The following is a 25,091-nucleotide window of genomic DNA, read 5'->3' as shown; positions in this document are numbered from 1 at the left end:
CTAGTGACGTATGGGATATATATTTCTACCAGGAGGAGGCAATGTTTCCCAAACCTCAAAATGCCTATAAATACACCTCAAACCACACACATAATTTAGTTTTACAAACTTTGCCTCCTATGGAGGTGGGGAAGTTTGTGCTTGATTTTTATGATTTCTTCTATGATAAGCGCTTCTAAGCATTCTGAAGCCCAATTCCTCTGAGTACAGTGTTTGTCAGAGGGACGTGAAGAGAGTATTGCCTATTGATTTTTATGGTTTCACTCATGGGAAATCTTTTCAAGGGCTCTCTGTTATCGGTCGTAGGGATTAATCTCCTACCTCCCTTTTCAGATCGACAATATACTCAAACCATTACCTCTGCTGATAGTTTTCAGTACTGGTTTGGCTATCTGCTATATGTGGATGGGTGTCTTCGGTAAGTATGTATCATTATTTAAGACACTCTCAGCTATGTTTGGTTCTTTATGTATTAATATAATATAAATATATGTATTTACTTATATTTGCCATGTGTCAGGTCTATGTGTATTTTCCTTTGCAGTCTAATAGTTTCAGTATGAGAATCATGTTTAAGGAAGTTATTTAGAAGAAGAAAAAAATCTTACTTGGGGTTTAGTCTTTTTTTCCAATTTGACTTGTTTTTTACTTAATTTGCGGGCAAATCTAGGCTCGCGAGGGCGCAAAATGCTGTTATTGCGTCATTTTTGGTGTGAAAATTTTTTTGCCGCAAATTTGCGTGTCTAGTGTCACAAGTTTCATAATTTCCTGCATCTTTATTGACATTTGTTTGGCACGAAGTTGTGCTTGTTATGACATTGTTTGGCACCATTTTTTTTGTTATATTACCCCACTTCCTTTATGCTCCCTGCTCTCTTTACATTCTAGAGGGCTATGCTGTTTGCTTTTCTGCTTATTTAGCATTTGCATTTTTTCCCATTCCTGAAACTGCTATATGAGGAAATTGGATTTTTTGTTTAAATGTTATTTTTTCTTTTACATTTTGCAAGATGTCTGTCTGATTCTGTCTCAGAAGGTACTGTAGGAACCATGCTGCATGAACACAGTTCTACCAAATCTAAGTGTATCTGTTGTAAGCAAGCTGAGATTATATCTCTGGCTATATTATGTAACAGTTGTCATGATAAGCTTTTGCATGCCGATAATGTTTCTATTAGTACTAGTACAGCACCTGTTGTTCCCTCAACATCTAATGTACATGATATCCCTGTTGATATGAAAAATTATATTGCTAATGCAATACAGAAGGCTATGTCTGCTATTCCACTTTCTAATAAACTTAAAAGGTCTTTTAAAGCTTCTCATAAAACTGATTAAATTTGTGATGACCGACAACATACTGAAATATCCTCCTCTGAAGAGTATCTCTCTGCTTCAGAAGATCCTACTTCAGACATTGAAATTGATCAATCTTATCTTTTTAAGATTGAATATATTCGTTCTTTGTTGAAAGTAGTATCGGTTACTTTGGGTATTGAGTCTGATCCGATTGGTAACAAAACCAGTAAACGTTTAAATTCTGTTTTTAAACCTTCTGTGATTACTCCTGAGGTTTTTCTTGTTCCAGATGCTGTTTCTGATGTGATTGCTAATGAATGGTCTAAGCCTGGTGCTTATTTTAATCCTTATTCTTGGTTCAAGAAGTTATATCCTTTACCAGTGGCTAAATTGGAGAATTGGCGAAAATTCCATAAGGTTGATAGGGCTATTTCTACTCTTGCCAAACGTACTACTATTCCTATGGAAGATAGTACTACTTTTAAGGATCCTTTAGATAGGAAGATTGAATCTATCTAAGGAAAGCTTATTTACATTCTGGTTGTATTCTCAGGCCTGCCATTTCTATGGCTGATGTTGCGGCTGCATCAACTTTTTGGTTGGATAGCATAGAACACTAGGAAACGGATCCTGCTTTTCCTGATTATTAGATCCTTAATAATGCTAATAATTTTATCTGTGATGCTATTTTTGATATCATCAAGATGAATGTTAAATCTATGTCTTTAGCTATTCTGGCTAGAAGAGCTTTATGGCTTAAATCATGGAATGCTGACATGGTATCTAAATCTAGATTACTATCTCTATCTTTCCAGGGTAATAATTTATTTGGTTCTTAGTTGGACTCTATTATTTCCACTATCACTGGGGGGAAGGGAGATTTTTTGCCCCAAGAAAAAGTCTAAGGGTAAATCTAAAGCTTCTAATCTATTTTGTTCCTTTCGTCAGATTAGAGAACAGAAAACCACTCCTTCCCCTATGGACTCTGGCTCCAATTGGAAGCCATCTTCAAGTTGGAATAAATCCAAGCCTTATATGAAACCAAAGCCAGCCCCCAAGACTGCATGAAGGTGCGGCCCTCAATCCAGTTCAACTGGTGGGGGGCAGATTGAAATTATTTAAAAACATTTGGGCAGATTCTGTTCAGAATCAGTGGATTCAGAGCATTGTTTCTCAAGGGTATCAAATAGGTTTTAGAGTAAGACCTCCTGTGAGAAGATTCTTTCTCTCTCACGTTCCAGCAAATCCTGTGAAAGATCAGGCTTTTCTGAAAGGTGTTTCAGATCTGGAACTTTCAGGGGTGATTTATACCAGTTCCACTTCAGGAACAGGGTCTGGGTTTTTATTCAAATCTATTCATTGTCCCAAAGAAAGAAAATTCATTTAGACCAGTTCTGGATCTGAAGTTTTTTAATCTTTTTGTAAGGGTCCTAACTTTCAAGATGGTGACTATAAGGACTAGTCTGCCTTTTGTTCAGCAAGGTCATTACATGTCCACAATAGACTTACAGGACGCTTATCTTTATAATGCGATTCATCCAGATCACTATCAGTTTCTGAGATTCTCTTTTTCTAGACAGGCATTACCAATTTGTTGCTCTTCCATTTGGCCTAGCGACATCTTTTCGAAGGTTCTCAGTGCCCTTCTATCTGTTATCAGAGAGCAGGGTATTGTGGTGTTTCCTTATTTGGACGATATCTTGGTACTGGCTCAATCTTTTCATTTAGCAGAATCTCACACAAATCAACTCAATTTTCCAGAGAGTTTCTTGATTCCTCAGACAAGGGTCACCTTTTTAGGTTTCCAGATAGATTCAGTGTCCATGACTCTGTCTCTAACAGACAAGAGACAAATGAAATTGGTTTCCGATTGTCGAAATTTCATTCTCGATCATTTCCTTCAGGGGCTATGTGCATGGAAATTTTAGGTCTCATGACTACAGCATCGGACGTGATCCCCTTTGCTCATTTTCATATGAGACCTCTACAGCTTTGCATGCTGAATCAATGGTGCAGGGATTATACTCGGATATCACAATTGATATACTTAAATCCCAATATTCAACTGTCTCTGTCCTGGTGATTGGACCATCATCGGATTATTCAAGGGGCCTCTTTTGTTCGTCCTTCCTGGACTGTGATCTCAACAGATGCAAGTCTCACAGGTTGGGGAGCTGCCTGGGGGTCTCTGACAGCACAAGGGGTTTGAAACCTCAAGAGGCGAGGTTACCAATCAATATTTTAGAACTCTGTGCTATCTTCAGAGCTCTTCAGACTTGGCCTCTATTAAATAGAGAACTCTTCATTCGCTTTCAGACAGACAATATCACAACTGTGGCATATGTCAATCATCAGGGAGGGACTTGCAGTCCTTTTAGCAATGAAAGTAGTACCAGGGATACTTTCTTGGGCGAATCCAACTCTTGTCTAATTTCTGTGATTCAAATCCCAGGTGTAGACAATTGGGAAGCGGATTATCTCAGCCGTCAGACTTTGCATCCAGGGGAGTGGTGTCTCCATCCAGATCTGTTTTTTTAGATTGTGCAGATGTGGGGTCTGCCAGAAATAGATGTCATGGCTTCCCATCTAAACAAGAAACTTCCCAGATACCTTTCAGGTCCAGGGATCCTCATGCAGAGATGGTGGATGCGTTAGCAGTTCCTTGGTCTTATAAACTTGATTATATTTTCCGCCTCTAGTTCTTCCTCCAAGATCATAATGGAACAATCGCATGTGTTTCTGGTAGCACCAGCATGGCCTCACAGGTTTTGGTATTTGGATCTTGTCCGGATGTCCAGTTGCCAACATTGGTCACTTCCTTTAAGGCCAGACCTTCTGTCTCATGGGCCGTTTTTCCAGCAGGATCTCAAATCGCTAAATTTGAAGGTATGGAAATTGAACGTTTAGTGCTTAGTCATAGAGGTTTCTCTGACTCAGTCATTGATATTATGTTGCAGGCTCGTAAGTCTGTTTTTAGGAAGATTTATTATCGGGTTTGGAAAACCTATATTTCATGGTGTTCTTCTCATAAATTCTCTTGGCATTCTTTTAGAATTCCTAGAATTTTACAGTTTCTTCAGGATGGTTTGGATAAAGGTTTGTCTGCAAGTACTTTGAAGGGACAAATCTCTGCTCTTTCTGTTTTATTTCATAGAAAGATTGCTAAACTACCTGATATTCACTGTTTTGTTCAGGGTTTGGTCCGTATCAAGCCTGTTAAGTCTATTTCTCCTCCATGGAGTCTTAATTTGGTTTTGAAGGTTTTGTAGGCTCCTCTTTTTGAGCCTATGCATTCTTTGGATATTAAATTACTTTCTTGGAAAGAATTGTTCCTTTTGGCTATCTCCTTCTGCTAGAAGAGTTTCTGAATTATCTGCTCTCTTGTGAGTCTCCTTTTCTGATTTTCCATGAGGATAAAGCTGTTTTGCGGACTTCATTTAAATTTCTTCCTAAGGTTGTGAATTCTAACAGCATTAGTAGGGAAATTGTTGTTCTTTCCTTGTGTCTGAATCCTAAGAATTTGCTTGAAGGATCGTTACATTCTTTGGATGTGTTAAGGGCTTTGAAATACTATGTTGAGGCTACTAAGAATTTCAGGAAGACTTCTAGTCTATTTGTTGTCTTTTCTGGTTCTAGGAAAGGTCAGAAAGCCTCTGCCATTTCTTTGGCATCTTGGTTAAAGCTTTTGATTCACAAGGCTTATTTGGAGGTTTGGACAGTCTCCGCCTCAGAGAATTACAGCTCATTCTACTAGATCAGTTGCCACTTCTTGGGCTTTAAGAATGAAGCTTCAGTTGATCAGATTTGCAAGGCAGCAACTTGGTCTTTGAATATATTTACTAAATGTTACTATTTTGATGTATTTGCTTCTTCAGAAGCAGTCTTTGGTGGAAAAGTACTTCAGGCAGCTGCCTCAGTTTGATTCTTCTGTTTATAAGAACTTATTTTGTGAATTTAATTTCTCAGCGGATATAGCTGTTATTTTATCCCTCCCTAGTGACGCTTCTGTGGACTTCCACATCTTGGGTATTTTATCCCATACGTCACTAGCTCATGGACTCTTGCCATTTACATGAAAGAAAACATAATTTATGTGAGAACTTACCTGATAAATTAATTTCTTTCATAATGGCAAGAGTCTGAGGCCCACCCTTTTTTTGGTAGTTATATTTTTTAGTAAAAAAGCAGAATATTATTTTCCAGTTCCTCTTTTTTGTATGCTTTTTTTTACTCCTTTTTACACATCACTACTTGGCTATACGTTAAACTAAAGTATGTGTGTGGTGGGAAGTGTATTTATAGGCATTTTGAGGTTTGGGAAACTTTGCCCCCTCCTGGTATGAATGTATATCCCATACGTCACTAGCTCATCGACTCTTGCCATTATGAAAGAAATTAATTTATCAGGTAAGTTCTTACATAAATTATGTTTTTTACCTAAGCGCATTAAACTTTATGTAGCTCGCTCCCGCTACCAGACCAGAGCGGGAACGAGCTACAGTCCAGCCCGAAATAGCAGGCAATTCTCTTCTGAACAGAGGACACATTTATGTTGCATTTTTGTTTTTTGCATTGTTAATGGACCATTATGGTAATTTAAATCAGTGCTTGCTGTGCCACAATCCTGTACAGCCAGCAAAATCTCTCCTGGGCTGTAGTTTTATGATTTTGACACCTCATCAGAACTATACAAAAAGCTCTGTGCATGTATGGGGCGTTTCAGGCACCTAGTATTTTGTTATGGACTCTTTTGGAGCTCTTTTGAGAGATGTATTTCTTTCATGTAATTAGCAAGAGTCCATGAGCTAGTGACGTATGGGATATACATTCCTACCAGGAGGGGCAAAGTTTCCCAAACCTTAAAATGCCTATAAATACACCCCTCACCACACCCACAATTCAGTTTTACAAACTTTGCCTCCGATGGAGGTGGTGAAGTAAGTTTGTGCTAGATTCTACGTTGATATGCGCTCCGCAGCAAGTTGGAGCCCGGTTTTCCTCTCAGCGTGCAGTGAATGTCAGAGGGATGTGAGGAGAGTATTGCCTATTTTGAATGCAGTGATCTCCTTCTACGGGGTCTATTTCATAGGTTCTCTGTTATCGGTCGTAGAGATTCATCTCTTACCTCCCTTTTCAGATCGACGATATACTCTTATATATACCATTACCTCTGCTGATTCTCGTTTCAGTACTGGTTTGGCTTTCTACAAACATGTAGATGAGTGTCCTGGGGTAAGTAAATCTTATTTTCTGTGACACTCTAAAGCTATGGTTGGGCACTTTGTTTATAAAGTTCTAAATATATGTATTCAAACATTTATTTGCCTTGACTCAGAATGTTCAACTTTCCTTATTTTTCAGACAGTCAGTTTCATATTTGGGATAATGCATTTGAATTAATCATTTTTTCTTACCTTCAAAAATTTGACTCTTTTTTTCCTGTGGGCTGTTTGGCTCGCGGGGGCTGAAAATGCTTCATTTTATTGCGTCATTCTTGGCGCGGATTTTTTTTGGCGCAAAAATTCTTTTCCGTTTCCGGCGTCATACGTGTCGCCGGAAGTTGCGTCATCTTTTTGACGTTATTTTGCGCCAAAAATGTCGGCGTTCCGGATGTGGCGTCATTTTTGGCGCCAAAAGGCATTTCGGCGCCAAATAATGTGGGCGTCTTGTTTGGCGCTAAAAAAAATATGGGCGTCGCTTTTGTCTCCACATTATTTAAGTCTCATTATTTATTGCTTCTGGTTGCTAGAAGCTTGTTCACTGGCATTTTTTTCCCATTCCTGAAACTGTCATTTAAGGATTTTGATCAATTTGCTTTATATGTTGTTTTTTCTATTACATATTGCAAGATGTTCCACGTTGCAACTGAGTCAGAAGTTACTTGAGGAAAATCACTGCCCAGGGCTGGAGCTACCAAGCTAAGTGTATCTGCTATAAATTTTTGGTACCTGTTTCTCCAGCTGTTGTTTGTATTGCATGTCATGACAAACTTATTAATGCAGATAAAATTTCCTTTAGTACTGTTATATTACCTGTTGCTGTTCCGTCAACATTTAATTTTCAGAGTGTTCCTGATAAACATAAGAGATTTTATTTTAAATCCATTTAGAAGGCTATGTCTGTTATTTCTCCTTCTAGTTTACATAAAAGTCTTTTAAAACTTCTCTTTTTTTCAGATGAATTTTTAAATGAACATCATCGTTCTGATACTGATAATGGTTCTTCTGGTTCAGAAGTTTCTGTCTCAGAGGTTGATGCTGTTAAACCTTTTTATTTGTTCAAGATGGAATTTATTCGTTCTTTATTTAAAGACGTATTAATTGCTTTAGATATAGAGGATTCTGGTCCTCTTGATACTAAATCTAAAACGTTTAAATAGGGTTTTTTAAATCTCCTGTATTTATTCCAGAAGTGTTTAATCTCCCTGATGCTTTTTCTGAAGTAATTTCCAGGGAATGGAATAATTTGGGTAATTCTTTTACTCCTTCTAAACGTTTAAGCAATTATATTCTGTGCCATCTGACAGATTAGAGTTTTTTGGGACAAAATCCCTAAGGTTTGGGGCTGTCTCTATTCCTGCTAAAATGTACTACTATTCTTACGGCAGATAGTACTAAATTAAGGATCCTTTAGATAAGAAAATTGAATCCTTTCTAAGAAAAGTTTACTTATGTTTAGGTAATCTTCTTAGACCTGCTATATTTTTACCGGATGTTGCTGCAGCTTCATCTTTTTGGTTAGAAGTTTTAGCGCAACAATTATCAGATCATAATTTTATAGCATTATTTTTATTCTATAACATGCTAATAATTTTATTGGTGATACCATCTTTTGATATCATTTGAGTTGATGTCAGGTATATGTCTCTAGCTATTTTAGCTAGAAAAGCTTTATGGATTTAACTTGGAATGCTGTTATGTCTTCTAAAGTTAACTTTGTTTTTCCCTTTCTTTCCAGGGTAGTATTCATTTTTTCGTTCTTTTTCTCATAATAAAGAGCTAAAGCCTGATCCTTCATCCTCAGGAGCGGTTTCAGTTTGGAAACTATTTCTAGTTTGGAATATATCCAAGCCTTATAGAAACCTATAGTCAGCTCCTAAGTACCCATGAAGGTGCGGCCCTTTTTTCCAGTTCAGCTGGTATGGGGCAGATTACGTTTTATTCAAAGGAGTTTGGATCAATTCCGTTCTCAAACTCTGGTTTCAGAACATTGTTTCAGAAAGGTACAGAATTGGCTTCAGTTAAGGCCTCCTGCTAAGAGATTTTTTTCTTCCCGTGTCCCAGTTAACACAGCAAGGCTCAGCATTTCTGAAATGTTTCAGATCTAGAGTTGGCTGGAGTAATTATGCCAGTTCCAGTTCTGGAACAGGGGCTAGGGTTTTATTTTATCTCTTCATTATACCAAAGAAGGTCAATTCCTTCAGACCAGTTCCGGATCTATCAATATTGAATCGTTATGTATACCAACATTCAAGATGGTTACTGTAGGACTATTTTGCCTTTTGTTTAGCAAGGGCATTTTATGTCTACAATAGTTTTGAAGGATGTGTATCTGCATATTCCGATTCATTCAGATCACTTTTAGTGTTTGAGATTCTCTGTTTAGACAAGCATTACCAATTTTTTGACTCTACTGTTTGGCCTAGCCTCAGTTCCAAGAATTTTTTTCAAAGATTCTCGGTGCCCTTCTTTCTGTATTCAGAGAACAGGGTTTTTTGTATTTCCTTATTTGGACGATTATCTTGGTATTTGCTCAGTCTTCTCATTCAAAGAATCTCATGCGATTAGACTTGTTGTTTCTTCAAGATCATGGTTGGAGGATCAATTTACCAAAAAGTTCATTGATTCCTCAGTCAAGGGTAATCTTTCTGGGTTTCCAGATAGATTCAGTGTCCATGACTCTGTCTTTAACAGACAAGAGACGTCTAAATTGTTTTCAGCTTGTCGAAACCTTCAGTCACAATCATTCCCTTCGGTAACCTTATGCATGGAAATTCTAGGTCTTATGACTGCTGCATTGGACGCAATCCCCTTTGCTTGTTTTTCACATGCGACCTCTTCAGCTCTGTATGCTGAATCAATGGTGCAAGGATTACACAAAGATATTTCAATTTATATCTTTAAAACAGATTGTTCGTCACTCTCTAACGTGGTGGACAGATCACCATCGTTTAATCCAGGGGGCTTCTTTTGTGCTTCCGACCTGGACTGTAATTTCAACAGATACAAGTCTCACAGGTTGGGGAGCTGTGTGGGGATCTCTGTCGGCACAAGGAGTTTGGGAATCTCAGGAGGTGAGATTACCGATAAATATTTTGGAACTCTGTGCAATTTTCAGAGCTCTTCAGTTTTGGCCTCTTCTATAGAGAGAATCGTTCATTTGTTTTCAGACAGACAATGTCACAACTGTGGCATACATCATCAAGGAGCAACTCACAGTCCTCTGGCTATGAAAGAAGTATCTCGAATTTTTTTGGTTTGGGCGGATTCCAGCTCCTGTCTAATCTCTGCGGTTCATATCCCAGGTATAGACAATTGGGAAGCGGTTTATCTAAGTCGCCAAACGTTGCATCCGGGCGAATGGTTTCTTCACCCAGAGGTATTTCTTCAGGTTGTTCAAATGTGGGAACTTCCAGAAATAGATCTGATGGCGTCTCATCTAATCAAGAAACTTCCCAGATATCTGTCCAGATCCCGGGATCCTTAGGCGGAGGCAGTGGATGCATTATCACTTCCTTGGAAGTATCATCCTGTCTATATCTTTCCGCCTCTAGTTCTTCTTCCAAGAGTAATCTCCAAGATTCTGAAGGAATGTTCGTTTGTTCTGCTGGTAGCTCCGGCATGGCCTTACAGGTTTGGTATGCGGATCTTGTCCGGATGGCCTCTTGCCAGCCGTGGACTCTTCCGTTAAGACCAGACCTTCTGTCGCAAGGTCCTTTTTTCCATCAGGATCTCAAATCCTTAAATTTTAAGGTATGGAGATTGAACGCTTGATTCTTGGTCAAAGAGGTTTCTCTGACTCTGTGATTAATACTATGTTACAGGCTCGTAAATCTGTATCTAGAGAGATATATTATAGAGTCTGGAAGACTTATATTTTTTGGTGTCTTTCTCATCTTTTTTCTTGGCATTCTTTTAGAATACTGAGAATTTTACAGTTTCTTCAGGATGGTTTAGATAAGGGTTTGTCTGCAAGTTCCTTGAAAGGACAAATCTCTGCTCTTTCTGTTCTTTTTCACAGAAAGATTGCTATTCTTCCTGATATTTATTGTTTTATACAAGCTTTGGTTCGTATAAAACCTGTCATTAAGTCAATTTCTCCTCCTTGGAGTTTGAATTTGGTTCTGGGAGCTCTTCAAGCTCCTCCCTTTGAACCTATGCATTCATTGGTCATTAAATTACTTTCTTGGAAAGTTTTGTTCCTTTTGGCCATCTCTTCTGCCAGAAGAGTTTCTGAATTATCTGCTCTTTCTTGTGAGTCTCCTTTTCTGATTTTTCATCAGGATGAGGTGGTGTTGCGAACTTCTTTTGAATTTTTACCTAAAGTTGTGAATTCCAACAACATTAGTAGAGAAATTGTGGTTCCTTCATTATGTCCTAATCCTAAGAATTCTAAGGAGAAATCATTGCATTCTTTGGATGTTGTTAGAGCTTTGAAATATTATGTTGAAGCTACTAAGTCTTTCCGAAAGACTTCTAGTCTATTTGTTCTCTTTTCCGGTTCTAGAAAAGGCCAGAAAGCTTCTGCCATTTCTTTGGCATCTTGGTTGAAATCTTTAATTCATCTTGCCTATGTTGAGTCGGGTAAAACTCCGCCTCAGAGGATTACAGCTCATTCTACCAGGTCAGTTTCTACTTCCTGGGCGTTTAGGAATGAAGCTTCGGTTGATCACATTTGCAAAGTTGCAACTTAGTCCTCTTTGCATACTTTTACTAAATTCTACCATTTTGATGTATTTTCTTCTTCTGAAGCAGTTTTTTGGTAGAAAAGTATTTCAGGCAGCAGTTTCAGTCTGAATCTTCTGCTTATGTTTTTTATTAAACTTTATTTTGGGTGTGGATTATTTTCAGCAGGAATTGGCTGTCTTTATTTTATCCCTCCCTCTCTAGTGACTCTTGTGTGGAAAGATCCACATCTTGGGTAGTCATTATCCCATACGTCACTAGCTCATGGACTCTTGCTAATTACATGAAAGAAAACATAATTTATGTAAGAACTTACCTGATAAATTCATTTCTTTCATATTAGCAAGAGTCCATGAGGCCCACCCTTTTTTGTGGTGGTTATGATTTTTTTGTATAAAGCACAATTATTCCAATTCCTTATTTTATATGCTTTCGCACTTTTTTATCACCCCACTTCTTGGCTATTCGTTAAACTGAATTGTGGGTGTGGTGAGGGGTGTATTTATAGGCATTTTAAGGTTTGGGAAACTTTGCCCCTCCTGGTAGGAATGTATATCCCATACGTCACTAGCTCATGGACTCTTGCTAATATGAAAGAAATGAATTTATCAGGTAAGTTCTTACATAAATTATGTTTTTGTTTTCAGGTGGTTTTAGTTGAATTATTTCTCTAAATACAGATATTTTATGCTTTATACATCATTTGTTGGCTTCTTATTTGTGTCTGAGTTGTCTCATATAAATTGTTTTCATATGTGAAACCATCGCCCCAAATGGTGCCAATGTATTGAGTCCCTGAAGTACACAGCATAGTAATAAGCAGTACAGATTGCCAAAAAAAACACATGCTTTATTTACTGAAAAATACTAGGTGATAATACTACATTTTGGAATGGTAATATTTAACTATTTACTTGTTTTAATGCTTCATTAGAATTTGTATTTCTTTTTAAACTCCAGAGAATTGTGATATTAAACCATTTTACTATGACTTACACTTGAATAATAGGATACTCATAGGGACAGGTATATATTTATTTTATTGTATTATAGATAAACTGAATAATTTAAACCTGTTTTTGCTATACAAAGGAATAGGATTCTGTAATTACAAATTGCATGCTATCAGCTTTAGTATATATTATCTCCAATAATTTGTGCAGTCTACTATTTAACCTTTTGTTCTATCTATGTACTTTTTATTTTGCTTTAGACTGAAGCACGAACAGAAAATATATGGCAGTTAAATTATATTATGAACAAAGGTAGCCAACCAACGGCACAAACAGAAAACCAGAATATTGTGGACCGTGAACAATCAAGCCATAGGGAGAGTAAAGAACAAGAAGACAACTCTCCTTGCCATTCTGAATCCCCAAAGACTAATGAGCCATGCCACACAAATGCCCTTTGGACTACTAAAGAAGAAATTCAGGAAAAAATAAAATGCCCAAATTCCCCTGTGGTAAGAGAAACTGTTGCTCCAAGGCAGACTGTAGGTATAAAGCAACCACGGAAAACTGTGAAAACCTTACTGCAGGAGGAGCCAAAAGGAGGCCTGAAAGTAGAAAGTGAACCAGCTCCTTATAGGCCTAGAGAGCAGCCTTCCAAAGAGAAGCCCACAGAGAAGACGAAAGGGAAGCTAAAATCAAAAGATCATAAGGAACCAAAAGCAAGCGTCACTCAATCCACTGAAAAAAAGAAGCACAAAAGTTCCCATCATAGTAGCAGCAAGAAGTGTTCCAGCACCAAATCTGATAAGAGCCATTTAATCCAGCCTACACCAGAATGTCCCCCTTGCCCACCGATCCAAAATCCTAGCAAAGCCAACCATAGGACTAATATCACTCACCCTGCAGTTATTGTGCGTGAGGACTTTCACAGGGACAAAGTGTTATTACCAATCGGGGGCAACAAATTGTTGTCATCTCCTAGGAACAACCACAAGCCCTGTTCCCTTATTGTCAAAATAAATTTGTCAGCACTCTCTAGAGTCCCAGAGCCACCTGGCAAAACAATCCAGTTAACGTTTAAGAGAGAGATCATCCAAGAATCACATCAGAAGAGGAAAGGTGAGCCTGAGAAGAAACATACACAGAATCACAGCAAAGAGCACTCAAAGAGAAAGGTGGGCATAAACGTTTTAAAAATAAGAAATTGCATTCCTCTTTTTAGGGTGGGAGAGTGAGTCACTTGTAGTAGGCCTAAGATCTTGGACCTGTTTTGTTCACTGATATCGGTAAAAGGTTTCAGAGGAAATTGTTTAATTTTGGAGATGATTAAAACATTTTGTAAGAATTTACATTTAAGGAGAGGTAGGTGAAATGAGTAATCTAAAAATTACAGAATTAGAATTAGACAAATGAATGCAATCTGACTTCACTTATACATTCATGATTCAAAAAGCCAAGGTTATTTGTCACTTTACTTACAGTAGCAAAAGAGGAATGTGACTTAGGAATTATGTTTTCATATAAATATTAAGTTTGATTTGTAGAAGTTCAGCAAGTAAGGCCTATATGTTGCTTGGTTGAAAGGAAATATATTGGCAAAAGAGAAAGTTGTTCACTAATTAGCTTTCATCTTGTTTCGGAACTACGTTTCCATTAGGATAAACTAGACAGCAGAGTGTAAAAGCATCCTGGTAAATGTAGTTCTGAAACATCTGACAGCTGAGAAAAGTAGCGTTTTTCACTAGAAAACAGGACACAATGATTTCCAGTCAGAGGAAATATGGGGATATGCACGAGACTCTCCTAAGAATTAATTGAGCTCACACCTTAGAAGGAAAAATTGATAGTTTGGATGAGCCTCACTGCTCTTATTTGCCATTAAAATCCAGGTTTCTGTGTTTTAGTTATCAAAATCTGTTTCCAATTTACTTCCCTTAACAATTTGTCCTCAGTCTTTTTATATTTACATTTTTCGGAAGCACCCGTTCCTACTGAACAAGAGTTCACAGTGTATATATACATATGAGTCTGTAATTGGCTGATGAATGTCACATGACACAATATTAATGGAAATGTAAACCATCTTTAACATTTCTCAGAAAAAAATTCTGATAATTTGAAATTCAGAGTAAGTGCAACTGTATTGCCTGTTTATTATGCACGTGTTGATTATACAAATCTACTGAATTCAATGCTCTTTAAGTAAGATGTTATACAATGTATTGTTGTACATTGTGTGTTTTTCAAGTGTGTTCTTTGGAAATGGTAATAGTAGTTTTAAGATGTAAACACCTCTTTAAGACAATTTTATAAAAGAATTTGCATGTTGAAATTAATTCAAATAAATGGTTGTTAGATCTCTGGTTGTAGACACAACCTGAAATATATTGCGTAATGCTTCAAAAGTGCATTTTATTGTAAAAAAGGACAATTCAACAAGACAGTTGTGTTTTTGTGAATATTATGGGGATATAAATTATAGAAAGTCATTTTTTGATTCATTGGATCTGTTCAGCCAATCACATACTCAATCATCTGAGTTATTGGGTTCTATGGAGACCACTAATGTTCCCAATCCATAGATAACTGTTTTTATCTGCCTACACATGCACCATTACAGCTTAGTTTCATATATACTTTGTAAGATTTTTTTAAAAAACAATGTCTTTAGTTGGGAGTCAAAAGTAACTAGCTATTTTAACTACTATAATTGACCTTTTCTTACAAACACAAAAATAAAAAATATGATTAGAATTATGGGAGATCTTTTGTACCTTTTTTAGAACAGAAGTTTTCAAATGCAGTCCTCAAAATCTAACAATGGTGATTTTCAGCAATATTATAGTCAGAAAAGGAGAACAAGTTTGGCAGGGGTAATCTTAAAACCAGTACCATTAGTAGATCTTAAAGGGACATTAAACACAAATTCTAAACTACACAATTATGAACCTTCAAATATAAGAATAATTTCGCAATGAAAACTGCAGCTTTGTTTTGTCAAATAAGTATATTGTTGTATGTTTACTCGTTTCACTGATTTCCCTGTCCTTCAGAACAAAAGAACCCTTGCTAACCAATCCTAAACTAATATTCAGATATAGCACAAATTTCGGTTTGCACATGTGCAGACTGGTGTAGCCTGTCATCTTGTATTCCCTTAAGTAGGTTTAGCACTGATTTAACTTAGTTACTATTGAATAGAATGATTTTCTAATCATGATTGTTGAAGCAAAACTAATTATCCACTTTTTAAAGCATGTAACACTATAAATCTTAGGGTGGTAGGGAAAAGTAAACAAAAGCTCACATAAATTGCCTAAAAGTTTAACCTAAGCCTCCCTGGGAGAAAGTGAAAACAAGCACAATTTGTAGATGTATTTTTCAGCAAAAGGCTGCTAAATAAGGAATGTATATTGCAATAATGTTTCACTTGCAATAATGAAACATTTTAGGCGTTGTTGAAATGGCAAGTTTAATGATCCTTTAAAGTGATGGTAGACTCATCCTTTTATAAAAACAGATCCGGAACGTTTGATATTTTAGATGGAGTTTAATTCATCAGTTGTAATGAACATACGATGTAACCTTTTAAATATATATCTGAAATTCAAATACCCCGCACTTGACACACAATTCAAAATTCAATTTCTTTTGTAAAATGATGGTCCACAGTCCTCCATAACAAAGGGATATATTTCTCACCACTAGGTGGAGGTCAAGAACCCATACAAGAGCTTTAAATACCTCCCATCACTCTCTAGTTTGTTTGTTTTTGGCCTTCTAGGTGAAGGTTGAGAAAAGAGGTTGTTCCAGCTACTTGCTTATGGATTTAATTTGAGAGCTCAGACCAATGTGAGAGACCTAGAGTCCCTGGGATTTATCATTCAAAACGAAGAGACTTCACAGCAGCTGAATAATACAGGGACATAGGAATATGCCCTGTTGTGTGCATGAGTATTTCCCTATGGGACTTCAGCCATAACTACCATCAGACGTCGCAAGGACTTGTCTTTAGCTGCCCCCTGAGGGACACAGGTATTTCCTACGGCAATCCTCGGCAGTGCTCAATACCTGGTTGGGCTCTTTACTGGATCCTACTGCATCTGCATTTACAAGGATTCACATGACTCAATTTTTTCTCTTTTTCAAATCCCTACCGGTTCTATCTTTCTCAGGGACATAGTTGGGTATGGCTGATGCCCCTTATAGTCCTCTGACAGCTCTGGGAACAATTTTAGGGCACTTTGTTTAAAATATATGTCTGGCCCTTTAAGAAAACTATCTGCTCAGTTCAGTCAGCGGTTCAGTAGAGGAGACCTTGGTTAGGCGGGGGGGGGGGGGGGTCATGTTTTATAAGTATTTGTGTTTTTAATGCTTGTTGCACAGTTTATTTAACTGACTCCTGCAGCACTGGCGTTTCTTTCCAGTGGTAGCCCCACCGCCTCAGCATTTCTAGGCTTTTCTCCTCAGACTGGAGCTTCTCCAGTGTTTTTGTTTTACCTCAAGTGGTTTTGTACTACTTCTCAAGCCCGATTTACTGTTCTCATATACTCAGGAGGGGGTGAGTATCTATCCAGGAGCTGCCAGGGGGCATTGGGGTATTTTCAGTCTTCTTGAGGATTGTAGTTTACTACATTGAGAATTGTTATAGATGTCTGAGGAGAGTTTAAGCATTGTTTAGAGGACTCTCTACCTGTTTTTTTTCTAACTATTTTATGTAAGGTTTCATTTTAAACTCTTATTATAATTTAATATGAAACTATATGATTCTGTCTCCACTGATTTCACTGTAGAGGAGTCAGTTTCGGGTATTCCTCTTTCCACATATGTATGTCTATCCTGCAAAACTATTCCAGTATGCCAGGTCAATTCATTCTGTGTGGTTGTTTACTTCTAATTTTGCATTGTTATTACTGAGTCGTCTTAGTGTTCTCATTAACAAAATACAGACAGGGTGGTTTTATTCTCTGTAACTAGTGTATATCACCTGGATTATATGGTCTGTTTTAATTGCTACCTCTGTTTCGTAAAGGGGATACAAATATTTTATTATGTACTGTGTGAAGAACCTCTGATTACCTCATACTACAGTCTATTTTATGTGTATTTAGTATATGCACCAGTCTGCAATAGTAATGCTTATATATATGAAGATACAACATGTTGCTTATATTTCAGTGATTCAAGAGAAATGCTTATACATAAGAATATATATCATTGTACTGCTTTCACTGGCAGCATGCCTATGCAGATAGATTTATACTGTATATTACAGTACATTCTATGTCCTTAGAAATGTAATTTCATTAATGTACTCTGTTGTGATATACACAATTATGGGTATATGTTAATGATAGACTGTATATATTTATTGCGCAACAATGCATATATTTTCCATGTGCATTCATGTATATAGATATGTAGGAACAGAATATATTTCTATTTGTGCTTCATGAAAATGAAAATAGTGTGATTATCATATGTACTGCTTTGTATATATGGCTTTTCTATATATATAATCTACATATGTTTATTGAATGTGAAGTAATGCACATAATGTTTTTTTCTTATGTGGATCTTTAGGTCTGTGTAGCACTAAAGACATATGATTTATATTTTTATTGGTTATATGCAATATTTAATTATGTGTGTATGTATATGCCTTTCATACTCTGCATGATTAATTCTAAATGCAGTTATGTAGGATTTCTCTAGTGCTCAGTATAATAGTGAAGATCGTCTAGAGAAAATACCTATTGGTATCTCTTTTATACCTGTTATATGTGTAGTTTAGTTTATGTCTATACACATGGGTTTTATTATGTAGATACTGAATATTAACTGAATATTTTGTTAACAATGTACATAATGTATTCACTTGGTAAATGTTTAAGTATATGCAGACTTTGCTTATCGGAACATGTATTTACCGGTATCTACGGTAGACCTGAGCAAAAAATAAATAAATAAATAAAAATAAATTTAAAAAAAACCAATACAGTTGTGCTCATAATGACCATAATTCAGTTGTGCTCAGAAACTACCCAAATGACCCTGATCAAAAGTTTACATACCCTGGGGATTTTGGCCTGATAACATGCACACAAGTTGACACAAAGGGGTTTGAATGGCTATTAAAGGTAACCATCCTCACCTGTGATCTGTTTGCTTGTAATTAGTGTGTGTGTATAAAAGGTCAATGAGTTTCTGGACTCCTGACAGACCCTTGCATCTTTCATCCAGTGCTGCACTGACGATTCTGAGTCATGGGGAAAGCAAAAGAATTGTCAAAGGATCTGCGGGAAAAGGTAGTTGAACTGTATAAAACAGGAAAGGGATATAAAAAGATATTCAAGGAATTGAGAATGCAAATCAGCAGTGTTCAAACTCTAATCAAGAAGTGGAAAATTCAAACCCTTTTGTGTCAACTTGTGTGCATGTTATCAGGCCAAAATCACCAGGGTATGTAAACTTTTGATCAGGGTCATTTGGGTAGTTTCTGTTGTCATTATGATTTAAAAAGAGTAAACACAGTTGATTAATAATAAATGGCTTTAGCCCAACACTAACCATGAGTGAAAGAAAATTTTTTGTGTTATCATTCATATTCTCTGAAAAATGGCCAAGAAATATTAAACTCTATCTCTATCCGCTATCTCTCCCCAGTATTGCTTCAGACTTGAAAAAGGAAGACACTCTTCCGAAAGCTTGTCATCTTATAAATGTATAGTTAGTCAATAAAAAAGTATCATTGCTCAATGCAATACTCTTGTTATTTTGATATCTAGATCTCTGGACTAACACGGCCACTCCAATCAAGATATATAGATATATATATATATAGAGAGAGATATGGATATATATATATATATATATATATATATATATATATATATATATATATATATATATATATATATATATATATATATATATAGAGGGAGATGTGTGTGTGTGTGTGTGTGTGTGTGTGTGTGTATATATATATATATATATATATATATATATATATATATATATTTCTTCTGTTATGTGTGATCAGTCCACGGGTCATCATTACGTCTGGGATATAACTCCTCCCCAACAGGAAATGCAAGAGGATTCACCCAGCAGAGCTGCATATAGCTCCTCCCCTCTACGTCACTCCCAGTCATTCTCTTGCACCCAACGACTAGATAGGATGTGTGAGAGGACTATGGTGATTATACTTAGTTTTTATAACTTCAATCAAAAGTTTGTTATTTTACAATAGCACCGGAGCGTGTTATTGCCTCTCTGGCAGAGTTTGAAGAAGAATCTACCAGAGTTTTTACTATGATTTTAACCGGAGTAGTTAAGATCATATTGCTGTTTCTCGGCCATCTGAGGGAGGTAAAAGCTTCAGATCAGCGGGCAGATGAATCTGCATTGAGGTATGTAGCAGTTTTTATTTTCTGAATGGAATTGATGAGAAAATCCTGCCATACCGTTATAATGACATGTATGTATACTCTACACTTCAGTATTCTGGGGATGGTACTTCACTGGAATTACTCTGTAAAAAGTACATTAAACCTTTTAATAGGTATTTATTATGTTAAACGTTTTTGCTGGAATGTAGAATCGTTTGCATTTTCTGAGGTACTGAGTGAATAAATGTTTGGGCATTATTTTTCCACTTGGCAGTTGCTTGTTTTAATTGTGACAGTTTCGTTTCTCTCTCACTGCTGTGTGTGAGGGGGAGGGGCCGTTTTTGGCGCTCTTTGCTACGCATCAAAAATTTCCAGTCAGTTACTCTTGTATTTCCTGCATGATCCGGTTCATCTCTACAGAACTCAGGGGTCTTCAAACTTCTTTGAAGGGAGGTAGATTCTCTCAGCAGAGCTGTGAGACTTATATATTGACTGTGATTAAAAACGTTGCTCTCTTATTTTTACGTTTCAAATTTAATTATTGTTACTTTACTAATGGGAAAAAACCTTTGCTAAAAGTTGTGTTGTTTTCAAGGATTGATGCTATAACAGTTTTTCAGTTCATTATTTCAACTGTCATTTAATCGTTTAGTGCTTCTTTGAGGCACAGTACGTTTTTATTAAATAAGATTGTAACCAAGTTGCAAGTTTATTTGCTAGTGTGTTAAACATGTCTGATTCAGAGGAAGATACCTGTGTCATTTGTTCCAATGCCAAGGTGGAGCCCAATAGAAATTTATGTACTAACTGTATTGATGCTACTTTAAATAAAAGCCAATCTGTACAAATTGAACAAATTTCACCAAACAGCGAGGGGAGAGTTATGCCGACTAACTCGCCTCACGTGTCAGTACCTGCATCTCCCGCCCGGGAGGTGCGTGATATTGTGACGCCTAGTACATCTGGGCGGCCATTACAGATAACATTACAAGATATGGCTACTGTTATGACTGAAGTTTTGGCTAAATTACCAGAACTAAGGGGCAAGCGTGATCACTCTGGGGTGAGAACAGAGTGCGCTGATAATACTAGAGCCATGTCTGATACTGCGTCACAGCTTGCAGAGCATGAGGACGGAGAGCTTCATTCTGTGGGTGACGGTTCTGATCCAAACAGATTGGATTCAGATATTTCAAATTTTAAATTTAAATTGGAGAACCTCCGTGTATTACTAGGGGAGGTTTTAGCGGCTCTTAATGATTGTAACACTGTTGCAATACCAGAGAAATTGTGTAGGTTGGATAAATACTTTGCGGTACCGGCGAGTACTGACGTTTTTCCTATACCTAAGAGACTAACTGAAATTGTTACTAAGGAGTGGGATAGACCCGGTGTGCCGTTCTCACCCCCTCCAATATTTAGAAAGATGTTTCCAATAGACGCCACCACACGGGACTTATGGCAAACGGTCCCTAAGGTGGAGGGAGCAGTTTCTACTTTAGCTAAGCGTACCACTATCCCGGTGGAGGATAGCTGTGCTTTTTCAGATCCAATGGATAAAAAATTAGAGGGTTACCTTAAGAAAATGTTTGTTCAACAAGGTTTTATATTGCAACCCCTTGCATGCATCGCGCCGATTACGGCTGCGGCAGCATTTTGGATGGAGTCTCTGGAAGAGAACCTTAGTTCAACTACGCTGGACGACATTACGGACAGGCTTAGAGTCCTTAAACTAGCTAATTCATTCATTTCGGAGGTCGTAGTACATTTAACCAAACTTACGGCTAAGAACTCAGGATTCGCCATTCAGGCACGTAGGGCGCTGTGGCTAAAATCCTGGTCAGCTGATGTAACTTCTAAGTCCAAATTACTTAATATACCTTTCAAAGGGCAAACTTTATTTGGGCCCGGCTTGAAAGAAATTATCGCTGACATTACAGGAGGTAAGGGCCACGCCCTGCCTCAAGACAAAGCCAAAGCTAAGGCTAGACAGTCTAATTTTCGTCCCTTTCGGAATTTCAGAGCAGGAGCAGCACCAACTTCCACTGCACCAAAACAGGAAGGAGCCGTTGCTCGTTACAGACAAGGCTGGAAACCTAACCAGTCCTGGAACAAGGGCAAGCAGGCCAGGAAACCTGCTGCTGCCCCTAAGACAGCATGAATCGAGGGCCCCCGATCCGGGACCGGATCTAGTGGGGGGCAGACTCTCTCTCTTCGCCCAGGCTTGGGCAAGAGATGTTCAGGATCCCTGGGCGCTAGAGATCATATCTCAGGGATACCTTCTAGACTTCAAATTCTCTCCCCCAAGAGGGAGATTTCATCTGTCAAGGTTGTCAACAAACCAGATAAAGAAAGAAGCGTTTCTACGCTGTGTACAAGATCTGTTATTAATGGGAGTGATCCATCCGGTTCCGCGGTCGGAACAGGGACAAGGGTTTTACTCAAACCTGTTTGTGGTTCCCAAGAAAGAGGGAACTTTCAGGCCAATCTTGGATTTAAAGATCCTAAACAAATTCCTAAGAGTTCCATCGTTCAAAATGGAAACTATTCGGACAATCTTACCCATGATCCAAAAGGGTCAGTACATGACCACAGTGGATTTAAAGGATGCTTACCTTCTCATACCGATTCACAAAGATCATTACCGGTATCTAAGGTTTGCCTTCTTAGACAGGCATTACCAGTTTGTAGCTCTTCCATTCGGATTGGCTACGGCTCCAAGAATCTTCACAAAGGTTCTGGGTGCCCTTCTGGCGGTACTAAGACCGCGAGGAATTTCGGTAGCTCCGTACCTAGACGACATTCTGATACAAGCTTCAAGCTTTCAAACTGCCAAGTCTCATACAGAGTTAGTTCTGGCATTTCTAAGGTCGCATGGATGGAAAGTGAACGAAAAGAAGAGTTCTCTCTTTCCTCTCACAAGAGTTCCATTCTTGGGGACTCTTATAGATTCTGTAGAAATGAAGATTTATCTGACAGAAGACAGATTAACAAAGCTTCTAAATGCATGCCGTGTCCTTCATTCCATTCAACTCCCGTCAGTAGCTCAATGCATGGAGGTGATCGGCTTAATGGTAGCAGCAATGGACATAGTACCCTTTGCACGTCTACATCTCAGACCGCTGCAATTGTGCATGCTGAGTCAGTGGAATGGGGATTACTCAGACTTGTCCCCTACTCTGAATCTGGATCAAGAGACCAGAAACTCTCTTCTATGGTGGCTTTCTCGGCCACATCTGTCCAGGGGGATGCCATTCAGCAGGCCGGACTGGACAATTGTAACAACAGACGCCAGCCTACTAGGTTGGGGCGCTGTCTGGAATTCTCTGAAGGCTCAGGGACAATGGAATCAGGAGGAAAGTCTCCTACCAATAAACATTCTGGAATTGAGAGCAGTTCTCAATGCCCTTCTGGCTTGGCCCCAGTTAAAAACTCGGGGGTTCATCAGGTTTCAGTCGGACAACATCACGACTGTAGCTTACATCAACCATCAAGCAGGGACAAGAAGCTCCCTAGCAATGATGGAAGTATCAAAGATAATTCGCTGGGCAGAGTCTCACTCTTGCCACCTATCAGCAATCCACATCCCGGGAGTGGAGAACTGGGAGGCGGATTTCTTGAGTCGCCAGACTTTTCATCCGGGGGAGTGGGAACTTCATCCGGAGGTCTTTGCCCAAATACTTCGACGTTGGGGCAAACCAGAGATAGATCTCATGGCGTCTCGCCAGAACGCCAAACTTCCTCGCTACGGGTCCAGATCCAGGGATCCGGGAGCGGTTCTGATAGATGCTTTGACAGCACCTTGGAACTTCGGGATGGCTTATGTGTTTCCACCCTTCCCGCTGCTTCCTCGATTGATTGCCAAAATCAAACAGGAGAGAGCATCAGTGATTCTAATAGCGCCTGCATGGCCACGCAGGACTTGGTATGCAGATCTAGTGGACATGTCATCCTGTCCGCCTTGGTCTCTACCTCTAAGACAGGACCTTCTGATACAGGGTCCATTCAAACATCAAAATCTAACTTCTCTGAAGCTGACTGCTTGGAAATTGAACGCTTGATTTTATCAAAACGTGGTTTTTCTGAGTCGGTTATTGATACCCTGATACAGGCTAGGAAGCCTGTTACCAGAAGGATTTACCATAAGATATGGCGTAAATACCTATACTGGTGCGAATCCAAAGGTTACTCCTGGAGTAAGGTTAGGATTCCTAGGATATTGTCCTTTCTACAAGAAGGTTTAGAAAAGGGTTTATCGGCTAGTTCATTAAAGGGACAGATCTCAGCTTTGTCCATCTTGTTGCACAGGCGTCTGTCAGAAAATCCAGACGTCCAGGCTTTTTGTCAGGCTTTAGCTAGAATCAAGCCTGTGTTTAAAACTGTTGCTCCGCCATGGAGTTTAAACCTTGTTCTTAACGTTCTACAAGGAGTTCCGTTTGAACCCCTTCATTCCATTGATATAAAGTTGTTATCTTGGAAAGTGTTATTTTTAATGGCTATTTCTTCGGCTCGGAGAGTCTCTGAGTTATCAGCTTTACATTGTGATTCTCCTTATTTGATTTTTCATTCAGATAAGGTAGTTCTGCGTACTAAACCTGGGTTCTTACCTAAGGTAGTCACTAACAGGAACATCAATCAAGAGATCGTGGTTCCTTCCCTGTGCCCGAATCCTTCTTCAAAGAAGGAACGTCTTCTACACAATCTGGATGTAGTTCGTGCCCTCAAGTTCTACTTGCAGGCAACTAAGGATTTTCGACAAACGTCTTCCCTGTTTGTCGTGTACTCTGGTCAGAGGAGAGGTCATAAGGCTTCGGCTACCTCTCTCTCCTTCTGGCTTCGTAGCATAATTCGTTTAGCCTATGAGACTGCTGGACAGCAGCCTCCTGAAAGAATTACAGCTCATTCTACTAGAGCTGTGGCTTCCACTTGGGCCTTTAAGAATGAGGCCTCTGTTGAACAGATTTGCAAGGCTGCAACTTGGTCTTCGCTTCATACTTTTTCCAAATTTTACAAATTTGACACTTTTGCTTCTTCGGAGGCTATTTTTGGGAGAAAGGTTCTTCAGGCAGTGGTTCCTTCTGTATAATGAGCCTGCCTATCCCTCCCGTCATCCGTGTACTTTTGCTTTGGTATTGGTATCCCAGAAGTAATGATGACCCGTGGACTGATCACACATAACAGAAGAAAACATAATTTATGCTTACCTGATAAATTCCTTTCTTCTGTTGTGTGATCAGTCCACGGCCCGCCCTGTTTTTTAAGGCAGGTAAATATTTTTTAAATTATACTCCAGTCACCACTTCACCCTTGGTTTCTCCTTTCTCGTTGATTCTTGGTCGAATGACTGGGAGTGACGTAGAGGGGAGGAGCTATATGCAGCTCTGCTGGGTGAATCCTCTTGCATTTCCTGTTGGGGAGGAGTTATATCCCAGAAGTAATGATGACCCGTGGACTGATCACACAACAGAAGAAAGGAATTTATCAGGTAAGCATAAATTATGTTATATATATAGAGAGAGAGATACAGAGAGAGAGAGAGAGAT

General features: G+C 38.4%; 1 protein-coding gene across 3 annotated transcripts in view; it reads left to right on the top strand.

The window, feature by feature from the left end:
• AFF1 (ALF transcription elongation factor 1) overlaps window positions 1-25,091 on the top strand; it is a 349,069-nt gene that overhangs the window by 264,817 nt on the left and 59,161 nt on the right. For all 3 annotated transcript variants that reach the window (XM_053703375.1, XM_053703376.1, XM_053703378.1), the window contains one exon: window positions 12,418-13,332. In XM_053703375.1, the coding sequence (XP_053559350.1) occupies window positions 12,418-13,332 (915 nt within the window). The remainder of the gene's footprint in view (window positions 1-12,417; window positions 13,333-25,091) is intronic.

The sequence above is a fragment of the Bombina bombina genome, chromosome 2, assembly GCF_027579735.1.
Source record: "Bombina bombina isolate aBomBom1 chromosome 2, aBomBom1.pri, whole genome shotgun sequence".
In the NCBI taxonomy this organism is placed as follows: domain Eukaryota; kingdom Metazoa; phylum Chordata; class Amphibia; order Anura; family Bombinatoridae; genus Bombina; species Bombina bombina.
Note: the sequence above shows the minus strand (reverse complement) of the source record. Positions and strands in the feature narration are given on the sequence as shown.